This window comes from Thunnus thynnus, chromosome 23 (assembly GCF_963924715.1).
Source record: "Thunnus thynnus chromosome 23, fThuThy2.1, whole genome shotgun sequence".
Taxonomy (NCBI): domain Eukaryota; kingdom Metazoa; phylum Chordata; class Actinopteri; order Scombriformes; family Scombridae; genus Thunnus; species Thunnus thynnus.
This window is the reverse complement of record NC_089539.1, coordinates 15,176,182-15,188,807: the sequence shown is the minus strand read 5'-3', so window position 1 is coordinate 15,188,807 and position 12,626 is coordinate 15,176,182. Positions and strand designations below refer to the sequence as shown.

The 12,626-nt window shown below is 39.3% G+C and overlaps 1 protein-coding gene across 4 annotated transcripts in view; it reads left to right on the top strand.

Annotated features, from left to right (window-relative positions):
* The window catches only part of chchd3a (coiled-coil-helix-coiled-coil-helix domain containing 3a), a 71,833-nt gene that overhangs the window by 18,159 nt on the left and 41,048 nt on the right, over positions 1-12,626 (top strand). For all 4 annotated transcript variants that reach the window (XM_067581519.1, XM_067581520.1, XM_067581522.1 and 1 more), the window contains one exon: positions 998-1,178. In XM_067581519.1, the coding sequence (XP_067437620.1) occupies positions 998-1,178 (181 nt within the window). The remainder of the gene's footprint in view (positions 1-997; positions 1,179-12,626) is intronic.

The window sequence follows — 12,626 nt, the reverse complement described above, 5'->3', positions numbered from 1 at the left end:
ACTATGAGAGATGTTAACTGACTGTGTTACATCAGCTTTTTGAGACACTGACTTCAACTTGTAACTTCTTTTTTCAGTGTTGATTGACCATTACTTCTCAACGTTGCCCCCTCTTTGCAAGCTCTGGAATAGCAATAACATGTGGTTTGAAAAATCAATATACAAGTATATTGGCCAATATATATGCTTCATTAGCACTGTAATTGCATTTGTGACCTTTTAAATCTATTGGGACGTGCTGCGACAGTGGAGCATGCAGTACAAGAAGCATGTGAAAATGGCCTTTATGCTATAAACACCAATGATACTCTGATAGTTTACAAAAAACATTTGCTGCTCTGAATTAACACTTTCCTTATATATCCATTATGTCTGTCTTCACAAGATGATCATTTCATATAATTTAATTTATTTACATGTATTTTTGTTTAATTTGAAAATCCTTTTCGGTTCAAAGTGGTTTGATTTTTACATTTAGAACATATTAGGCCAAATAGAGCTTAGAGGTTCATCATATATACAGAAATATACTAAGGCAAAGACACAATGACCACAGTGTAACATATTATGGAGAGCATGACTTTGTAAATTGGAAATTTGAGTAGCCAGTCATGCATTATAGATAGCAGTAGTGGAAGGAATAGTGAATAGTACATATCATACTCTCAAGAGGTACATTGTTATTATTTTACATTTACATTTTACATTTTGTCATTTGGCAGACACTTTCATTCAAAGTGACTTACAAGCGAGGCAAGACAATCAAGCGCTAGAGGACAGTCACTCTAAAACAGCCGTGGTACAAATTCTCAAGTGGCTGATCAGGTACAAGTGCAATAAGAGAGAGCGTGTTGAGGTTACAGTGTTGACTTTGTCATACCCTTCGTGTTGAATAAAGTTACACTAGGTTGTTGCACATTATAACAAACCCCTGCAATAAACATGACGTGTAGAAACCTTGTCAGACATGAAGTAAAATGTCATTAATGCTCCACAGGCTCGAGGCAGAGAAGACCCGGGCATCAGCGCAGGCTCAGGCTGAAGCCATGTCCCTAGTGCAGGATGAAGTGTCCAAGATCCTGTCTGCGGAGCGGGCCATGGCTCAGGACAGCCTCCAGCAGGCCGTCATAAGGGAGAGGATCTCCACCGAAGACGAGAGGCTCCGTGCTCAGCTATACGTGAGTCTATCCACCAACAGTGCTGATATATGGCAGCTGTGGTGCACTTTAACTGAACGCTTTCATTTATTTTAACATCAAGTTACATAAATCTGCACCGCTGTATCAAACAGACGTGAACATTTTAACTGAATGACCTTGCGAGCGCAGACTCACTGATGAGAGCAATTTTTACATGAAGACAGTCCCATTTTATGGTCACATACTCCTGTTCTAGCACACAGGCACACAGAAGTGAAGCCATTTGCTGTAATCGATGGGTCATGCCTTGTACAGAGACAAATGTCAGGGCTGTGAGTGTGTGAGCATCTCTGAGCAGTAATTCATAGAACCTTCTTGACTGTGTCGACCCTTATCCACAGAAACACACACAGTAAATTTAACAGTTCTTTTCAGTTGTTTCTACATCATAGCTGTATCTACATAATATAAACTCTGAGGACAGTTTTATTTTGAATAATGTACAGTAAGTAAACATATCTTTGCTATATTCACATCATGTAGTTTGATATTTTTGTCCTCTTTCGTATCTCTGCCTCTTCATCCTGCAGTATTATAGAAAGGTACCTTCATTTTGCACAGCCAGTGTCTTTATTTCCTGTAAATTGCCCTTGTAAACAACGTCCGATGATGCTTTCCACATCACACACACACACACACACAAAGGCAGCGCATTGTTTTTAAAAAAGAAAACACATTTTCCCTGGAGTGCGGCTGGTGTTTACAAACCTATGCTATTGATTATATAGCTCATTTCACACGTTCATCGCCGTAATAGAAAAATGAATCATTTTTTGAGAGAGAGAGAGAAAGAGCGGGTGAGGAGCGTTGACGTGATTCCACGCCGCAGGACAAGTGTATGAGGGATCCCTCATTTGGAACGGCGATCAAAACGCAAAACAGGCGTCGAGAGAGAGATGGCGAGGAGGAGGAGACACATGATGTGATGTGTTTTTTTTTTTCCCTAAAGCATCTGTGAAGAAAGCCGTTTCAGTCGTAGGTTTTCTGTAATTTAATTTGTGTTGTTTTTCATAGGGAGGGAGACAGGACAAATGAGGGGAGGAGATGGGAGAAAAGGGCAAAAATGTAACACCTGCTTTTTGTCTGTTTAATATGAGCAGGTTCGTGAGTGATGGATATTACTGAACTGCCAGAGACTGGAGTTCTTGTGCATGTCATTGCCTGCGTGCTCCTGAAGTACTTAAGAGAACTTTTTCTCCTGTACTCTACGAAGGTTTTGCTTGTAGCCCCAAGGCTAACCTAGGGCCATTATCATCCCTTGAAACCATAGATAGTAAGTAACAGTGGCTATGCATTCAGTACAAGACTGAGCACACACACACACACACACACACACACACACACAAAACATATACAGTCTTTGTTTAATTTTTTGTCTGTTACTTTTTCTTTACAAATCCAGTTGATTCTCCCTCCAGTCCATCTCTACTTTCCTTAAGCACACACACACTGCAGTACAAGAGTCATTGTCAGACAGGGTTTTACTGTTTTAAAACAGTGTGTGTGTATGTGCGCGCGCGTGTGCCTATGTGATAATTTCCTCTGTTTGAGCATTCTTTTGGAGTGCTGGAGTTTTAATAGAATCCGACGGGTTATCAGTGGAGGCACAGTGCCGTTCGCACTACTCATGTAATTGTCAAGTCAGACGCTTCCACACAGGCACTGTTCTTTTCAACTGGAAATGGACTTTTCCGTTTTTTAAAAGGCAGCCTCTCGGCCGAGACGTCTCCCACCCATTGTCATTTCACTCTGTGTTTGTCAAACTCCAGGATTGTCTGCTACCCGCAGTGAACTCATCTTTGATGAAACCTAAAACATGTTTTTATGGTCTTTTTGTTTATGTATGTCCCTGTCTCCTGTCTGTCTATCTTTCTGCCCTTCTGTGTCCTAGTGTGAGACTTTTTTTTTTCCTTTTATACTCAAAAAAGGCAGGAAGACCTACTGCTAAGATATTCAACCTGAAATATGAGTATATGAGCATTTAGAGTTTTGTTTGCTCACCTTCACATGAAGAGCTTTTAACTACCCCTCATCAAGCACAAGCATCCTCTGCATAGGTTACACAACGAATTAAATGTACATTGTCGTAATGCACATAAGCATCAGTAATTGGAAGGTGAAATTGGTTCTGATTGCTGGGCAAAGTCAATAAGTTGATCTAGAAAGAGCTCCAGGGAGAGGTTGTGGTTTGCTGTACTAAGCACATAATCTGGTGGCTGATAGAGCTTTCAGGGGTGATTTATTCAATCCCCTTTCCTAGTATACCTGTTAACACCTCATGTATTATCTTTTAGACTGTACTGTTACGTCCTTGAACAATTAATCAGTGAGATTAAATCGAATTTCTGTCTTAGGACTGTCTCCTCATTCTTGCTTTTTTTTACAATATTTATCTTGTCTCAGTATGCAAAAAGCATTATGCATGTTTGCCTTTGCTCAAACCAAGTTGATTTAAAAAAAATACACTTAAAATACTTAAATAAGTCAAACTGAAATTAAATTGTATGTTTTTTTTCTGTTACAGCAGACTATACTATTTGTCCTGTGTTCTCCTTAAAGAAAAAATCTGAAACCAAAAGGGAGAAATGTATATTTTTTGATTTTTGGTTTCATGTTGATGCCCCCTATCTTTGCATTATACTGTTAGTTCTCCATCTACGTGGATGGAGAACTTGTTTCCATACAGCCAATCAAATGGCTTAATTTGTAACCATATTTGCATCAGCAGTAAATGTTGAATCCTTGGCAGATGCTCATACTGACTAACCACCAGACAGCAGCCTGCTACACAACACAAGAGCCACAGACTTAGAAAAAGAACTCAGATGATCTTCCCTGCTAAAGTATCTATCTTGCAGACATGAATACGTATAGTCCTGTATCTTAGCTTGTTTTAACAAGCGACCAAACAAGATAGCTCACAGGCTGGTCAACTGCAGCGCATTAAACAGCATGTAAACATACCTGCAGACATTACTTCGTTTAGATGCCGGTGTGGTCTTTTCTGTTCAGTACCAATGCGAACAAAACATTGTATACCCATGGCTTGAAAGCTACAATGCAAGTTTGTTTACTTTTTCTCTCACTCCCCTGCTGGGGCTCAGCCTGTCAGCTGCTGTCAGTCAAACACGGACACCTACACAACCAACAAATAACAAAAACACGACAAAAAGAGCAATTACTAAATAAAACACATGGACATTATTTTTGACTGCAAAAAGGAATGACCAAATGCAACATCAGTTGGACTTAAACAAGTCAATCCTGTGTTGAATCAAAAAACGTTACGTAAAATTACTTGATAATTATTGAAACAAGTGGGTGTGTTTTGAAAACTGCTGGGTTTATCTCAGCCCACTGGCAGTTTGTGTGTCAAGAGAAATGACATTATTAGTATTTACAGTGTTGTGCAGAGTGTAAAAGTTGAGAGAGCATCCTAAAGGTAAACCTCATTGTCATTCAAGACCTTACATATGAGAGACGCTCAGCAGATTGAAATCGCGTTTACTCCTAGCTCAATGCAAAATAACTACATGAGCTGCACCCCTCACATAAACATGGCATCTGTCATCAATCAGTCTATTTACCCAAATGTGGAGGACTGTTTTTTTTTTTTTTTTTGCCTTCAGCTGGATAGTAGACAGAAGACAGTGACAGGGAACATTGGGGACAGAGACCGCGGTTTGACATGGGTCTGCTTCTGGACTCAAATCAGAGACATTGCATTTATATGCTATGTGCCTTAGACAGTTGGACCACCAGGAAGCTTCAGAGTTTTTGAAATGTGAGAAGTCTGAAAGGTCTACAGTACAGTACTCGCATAAATTGTGTGCTCTCCCACCTTTTCTCATTTGATCTGTCTAGGCCATCTCAAACATCATACCTGATAGTATCTCAGGTCGGTGTTCTGTCAAATATATGGTGTCAGTGTAGAAAACATATTGCTGAGTCTGTTTTAACCTTAGAATGGGCTATTGAAATTCATAAAAAGGTGTCTTTCCTGTTATAAGAATGAAAGAAAAAGGAACACCTCCAAAGTAAAAGACGGGACACCTTTGTCTATTTAGAAGCTATTAAAGGAGGTACAATATTTAGTCAGAATTTCAATGTTTTTATTGCATTGGTGATTTCATTGTACTTCAGATTGTTTTAATTGAATGTGAAGTGACCTGAACCCTGCTCTCCACGTTCATTGCCACTGAAAAAAAACATTTATCTATGGCAGCTGCAGTTCTCGTGCTCTTTGTCCAGCGCGGTATTGATTTGTCCCCCTCATTAAGATACAGGTCACGGTGAGCAGCAGGACCCCGTACATTCCCTCCTCTCCTTCACACACAATGAGAGCGATGCTGTGAGCGGTTATCCCTCCCCATGCTCACCTATAATGGCCATAACCTCCGCAACCATAGCTGCGCCAATTACACGCTGACACCCATTCTGGAGAATTGCCTCAAGACACGGGTTCAGACTGTGGCCGGAATATTTTAGATTTCATTGATTTAGGCTCCGCTTATTGATCCTGGTTCTTAATGTATTGGTTCCGATTCTTGTCATGTTAAGTGCTGAAAGAAACTTAATTATGTGGAAAGCTAAAGCTAAACCACCTTTTAATTTCAGCATATTTTAGAAAGACATTTACAAAACATTTTGTGATTATTTTTGATAAATAAAAAGGAATACGAATATTCTCCTCCTTGTCATGCACAAATTGAATGCCCACTGTTTTACATTTGCTTTTACTTGTTTTCCTGGAGTGCAATGTGATTGTACTCACTATCTTTGCACTTTCACAAGATACTGTAGCAACATTAAGAGTGCCAACTTGCCTACATCTAAACTGAGCTGCAAGTAGGTTAAAGCAAACTACTGTAGTGAACACTTTTAGGCATCTAATCTTGTCATTTTAATACAACTGAGTATGTTTTAATATAAATCGCTGTGGTGTCAAGTGTAGCTGGGGCCCTAGATGTTTAAAACCACCCTGGTGGGAGCGCTTGTCCTTCAGGCTTTTCCCTCACCAGTCACTCCCTTTCCTGACAGACTGACTGGCAGTAGCCAGCCAGCTAGTCTACCAGTAATTGAAACTTCACAGCAGTGTAGGCAGGGGTGTGTGTTGTCATTGTCATTGTTGTCGGGTTCCTGGGGTTCGGCTGTGTGAGAGGAACATGTTCAGTGTCAGCACTCACACATGTTCTGCAACTCAGGGGGAATCACAGTAAGGAAAAGGGGAACATCTGCGCACAAGTAGATGGTAGCTAGATGCATTGCAGTATATTTGAGATTTCTGTATAGAGTGTGTTGCATGGTGATTTCACTCTTTTGTGTTCTTTGATCTGTAATAAGAAAGGAAGGACACAAGCAGACATAATTACTGTTTGATTGAGTGACATTTAAATGAACTTCTGATTATCCAGAGTTTTTTATGCTTGTTTATCCTGAGCAGTTTATAGTGAGATAATAGAAAAATTCCTTGACCACAGTTGCTACACATAATAAAAGGTTAGACTGGTCAAATTCACACTGAAAAGAAAATAGTTGCAACATGTACCACTGAGTTGTTTTGTCTTGGCAGGTGAATAAAGAGTATAGTCCCAGAAACATTTCTTTAAGTGTGATTTAATGAGTAGACAGTCTAGTGTAGATGAACTCTGATTGGTGGCTTTATGTGGTCAAGATGGCCTCATCAAGGAGATACTTAGTAGGCTCATTACACACAAATTAACCCATAATTGGATAACAGGTCAATTAACGAGTCATGTAACTCTCTAATACACAGTCTACATCCAGCTGTCAGTCCACACATCTGTGTTTTAATGAAATCCAAGACTTCCGCAGTCCCCTTTTGATTTTCAACGACTCTGTTCCCTGCGGAGCCAAACTAGCCCAGTAGCTAATCAATCACTAGCCACAGCGTTTCACCCAGACACAGGCTCCAACCCTGAGGCAGACTTTTCAATCAAACCCAGAGTCATCAATCTTTCGCTAGCTCCAAACAGTGGCCTGGGTGGGGTCTACCTGGCAGCAATGGTTTTGTCTGTTGTTAGAAACTGGTCCAAAACACCCGGGTTTGACGTTTATTTTACACTTTTTTTATTTTTAGGCTTTTAGCTGACAAACTGATCAAGGGAAATCAACTATATGTAACAGCTGGATATGCTTTGATTTCCTGAATCACCAAAAATAAATACTAACCAAAAGCATTATTCAAGTTGCTACACCCCCTCGTAAACATTCATTATTTTTTGACTGAATGCCATTATATCAAATGTAAAAAAAAAGGAACTGTATATTAATAATTGAAATGACTGGAAACCACAACCAAGACTGAGAGAGACGTTAACCCCTCTAAGGTAATGTATAGGCTGTAATTCAGCAAGACTATGAATCTACAGCCATGCCTGCAGCTCTTTGAGGATATACTTTGGCACAGTGGTGCTTTGAACCAACTGCTAATGTCAGCATGCTAACAGGCTGATGTTTAGCAAGTATTGTTTACCATGTTTACTATCTTAGTTTAGCAAGCTAGCATTCTAACATTTGCTAATTAGCGCTAAACACAAAGTGCAGAGGCTGTACTGAGGCTGATGGGAGTGTCATTATGTTTGTTATTATTATGTTGTTTCAGTATTTGGTCATAAACCAGAGTATCCAACTTGAGGAGAATATGTATATCTGCTCCAAATTCCAAGGCTATCTGAACAGTAATTGTCAACACATTTAACTCTCAGATGTCATCCTCATGATGACACAAAAGGAAAAGTCTCAGGCGATCAGTCACTATGATTCACGGTCCTGGAATCCTGGATGTCTGGACGAAGTTTAGTGCCAATCTTTTCCTTAGATGTGTATATACTGTACTTCACTGGATAAAAACTTTGATAAATCAGGACATCACCAATCAAAGTCAGTAGGCTTAACCACTGGGTACCATTAATACGTATATTTTAGTCTAAACCAAAGTGGTGGACCGACTGACGACTGACATTGCCATTTTTAGAGCCATGCAGCTAAAAATTACAGGCAATTAGTAGTGAAAGTTTTCAGAAATGTAATGAAACCACACCCACACACCAGTGAAAACTCACCTGAATATGAGAGCTACTGTAGCAGAATGTGTTATTTCATTAGGGTCTCTGAGTTAGTTTTCATGTATAGTAACAGGAATGTGTTTGAATTGAAACAGAGAAGACACATTGTTTCAACAAACGTCAGCAGTGGCGCCTGGGGATTGAACCAAGGATTTTTGATTTTTACTGGTGTACGTGTGTAGTTTCAAAAGTGTGTGTTCATGGTTTTACCAGTGTGTGTGTATGTGTGTGTGTGTGAGAGATTCAAAGAGGTGTGTCGCCTTATACCCTCATACAGTAGATGAAGGGATATTCTGACACCAGCTATCTTCATTTGTTAACAAGAGATGATCACCAGTAATTCTACTGATTGTGCCTTCGACCATATAAGTTAAAGGAGGACTCATATGATTAAATAGTTGGACTTGATGAGGTTTTAACACATTAAAAAACATAAGTAAAAATTAACTTCTTAGGTTCAGTTGTTGTCTAGTGTTCGTACATGTATTCATTAGTTTCTCACCCTTTTTCGAAGCCGTATGCGCTGTGTCTCTTCTTAATTCTATAGTTATAAATGTTTGCTGATGCAGAGATAAGGCCACATAAAAACAGAATGCGACATGTGCTGATACTCTTTTCAATCCGGAGACTTGTTCCAAAAAAAATCAGTCGATGTTGTTTATCATGTTTTGTTGTTCCCTCTGTTTCCATCTTTATTTCCTACCGTCATACACACACACACACACACACACACACACACCAGTCGCTAATGTGATGTTCCATGATTTTTCCACCACCTCTGCTTTCACAGCAAGGGATAATGCGGCATACCAAGACTGTTTGTTTGCTCCCTACACACACACACACACACACACACATACACACACCATGTCCATCCTGTCAGAGCTCCTGGAGAAAATCAGTACCTACTCTTTCCTTAAACTATGTTCTATTTGATGCTTGGCTGGCTTGAAAATGACTTTGGGTAAAGCTTAACATTTTTAATGCAACAAGCCCTCCCCACTACCTCTTCTGCTCCCCCCAGTACTCCCCTCCCTTCCACTCCTCTAAAAACTGCAGTCTCCAGCAAATGTCCTGCTTTTTTTTTTTTTTCTTGAATCTTGTGTACTTCAGTTGCATGCTGTTGCATTTCAGATACAGACGACTGGACCGGGCTGATAATGGGCCGGCAATTTAATTTCCCAGGTATTAAAGGAGACTTGCTGGGTTTTGAATTGGTGCCCGTTGGTGGTATTTAAAAAAAATAGTAAAAAAAAACCCAAACATTTCTTTTTCTCTCAACTTATTATTTTTTCTCTCCACATCACAGAGCATAGGGAAGATTGGGGGGAGAAAAGGTCCGCATGTCTTTTGCTTTTGAATGAGATAAAGAGAGGTAGTGGTACACTGTGATTTACATACATTTTGGATTTGCTCAGGACAAATTGCATCCTATCTTTGACTCTAGTTTTTCTGAGTTGTTGTAAGAGTAACCCTTGCCAGGCTTGATGTAACAATTGGATTTAAGAGAGGCGTCAGTCTGTTTGATTAAAATGATTGTTCTGGGGTTTTGCAGATGTAATAAGGAGGTGATGTTCCATAGATCATAGGTTGGGTTCAGACCCTTTAACTAAGAATATATATATGAACAATTAGGACCACCAACATGCCAGAGAAGCGGACTGAGATTGTTCTTCTAGTTTGTGAAGAACAAAATTTTCCAATTTAGGAAAAAGATGAAAATAAAGCAATTGCACCCTCTTGTAATTTGGAATTTGGAGTAAAACTGGGATTTTGGCAAAGTTTTGATTTGAAACAGACCACTCTTTCCACACACACAGATCTTTTGGGTAAATTCTAATATCTGATATTTGAGTCTCTCATAAATCCAATCCTCTGTAGTAGCAGCATTAAACAGCTTTCATACATGTTTTTGTAGTCAGATACTTCATGATACTTGAGAAAATTAATGCTGAAGTATTTATTTATTGTAAAAACATTTCTGTTACTGTGAAATTTTAACCTCATTTATTATCTCCAACACCTATTTTCATAACTACAACAAACAGAATTACATCTTATGTCTATTCTGTCTCTGAATATGTATGCAACATCTAAGGGAAAATCTCATTCTGTATTTTTTGGGGGGGAATTTAATTTGTGATTTTTCATCTTACTATAGAATATATTTACCTGCCTGTTTTGTTTTTTTTTTGTTTGTTTCAAATTCTTACATGACTTATGGCTGATATTTACATTCTTGATATGTTTTTTCTTAAAAGAGAAATTCCTTCAGTGCAGCACTTTGTTTATTTAGCAGTTCACCTAAGGCACACAATATCTCAGAAAACATTGACTATATTTTTACTGACTGATAAAAAAAAATGAATGGCACCATGGCACTCCACCATGATCAGAATTCCATTGACTGGCCCAGAGGGGGTGCTACAATTACAGATCTAACAAGCAGACACCAATGGACCTGGAGAGGAAATATATCAGCCACTTTAAGACTATATTTAGTGTTTTAGTAAGCTTGAATTTCAAATTTAAATGGGACCCGAGATACTGAATACCGTCCACAATGAGAACTCATGAAAGCCACTGAAAAACGACACGCTGATAACATGAAAATTAGCTGTTTCCCTACTTGTCCACCTTCATTTCCTGAAAGTTGCTTTCTGGAAATGCAAATTTTTCATCCTTCATTTTTGAGAAGATTTTAGTGCGAGATGTCGAAACCTGTTTTTGGCTTTGTGTGCATGCTTGTCTGCTTTTTTCAGTGCATACAACATAATTAAATGTTTGTACTGTAAAAAGTCAACCTAAATGAGCAAATTTTCTGTCCGCACCACTGCCTTTTGGATTGTTTCCTACTGACAGTGCACAATACATGGCCGTGTCCATTTGTCTCTCCTTTTTCTCTCTTCTGTCTTTGTAATGTTCTTTCTTTGTTCTTGGAGGGTGTCCACTCAACCATCCTTTACATATTGGCGGCCTTACCTCACCCCTGCCCAGGGTGCGGTGCCCACACACCGTGCCAGTGTTAGGGTTAGACGGGAGGTCAGGCTCTAATTGGCAGGGCCTATGGCTGGCACTCTGCGCCAGGCCCTCACCCTGTCAGCTAATTGGCACTGCAAGCGGCCAGCGGCAGGGCCGAGATACAGCAGCACTTCGATTGATGGATGGATACTGGTGTCAGGAAAGCTTCTCCCTGACAAGAGAGCTTGTACAGTCAATTTACCGCCTCAGCCTCAATGGGCGGTGTATGTATTTATGTATGTATTCGCCCTCATTTGTTCTAAACATTTTGAAAAGCTGACAAGAACTGCGTCACCTTTGTCTGAACTGTGTATGTAATTGACTTGTATAGATGACGACTAATTACCTAATAACACTGCCAGTACATACTAATAACATTACTGAAAATGAGATTTCCAGCCTTGACTTTTTTTTTTTCTCCTCTTTGCACTGTATCCAGCTTTCTATTAGTGAATACAACAGGAGATTGTTTCTTGTGAATTTTAGACAGCCGGCACAGCAACCGTATTACAGTCACTTTGTGAAAAAATAATTTATTTTCCTCATCAAAGGAATTGCAACAACAGAAATTATTATTATAGCATGTTAAAGGGTAAGATAGATTAGGTCAGTGAGATCTAAACAGGGTTTGATGGATTTTAGAGGGTTTTCAGGGTGACGAGGAGTAGGTCATGATAATATGACTGCCTGTTTGTTGGTGCTGTAGGTTGCCATAGCTGTCGTTTGTATGGTTGCATATCCAATCTGACTCTGGACTAGGTCTGTGCATGAGTGCTCACCTCAATTCTGGGCATTGGTTCATTGTTAATCTTATGTCTGTCATCAGGAAAATTAGATTCCAGATAAGCAGTTATTCTAATTAAAAAAAATCCATATTGTTTCAAGTGAAATTAAGATGTCAAAATATGACAATTTGTTGATTTTGACATTTTCCCATTTTTTAAAGTTACTATAATCTCAGTGCCACTGTAGTTGTAAAGTTAATAGTCACTGCATCTTTGCAGCCTGTAGTATTCCTGACAATAGTTTTGAAATATTCAGTTTTTAGTTCTTGTTCTTTTCTTTACTCTCTGTTATCATCCCTTTCACTCTGCCTAGCTGATACTTAACTGGTCAGATATGTTCAAAGAAGCCAGAATCCTGAGTTAACTTTAAAAAAAAAAAGCTTTGTATGTGTGTGTGTTGTTTTCCCTCTCGGCTTTGACAGGAGAGTGGTATTAATGAGGTTCTATGGAAGTGAACAGTCGGCTCAGCTAATGGGCGCTAGAGGGAGAGATTTTGATTGAAAGATGGAAAGAACTTAAACATATGGAGGGAA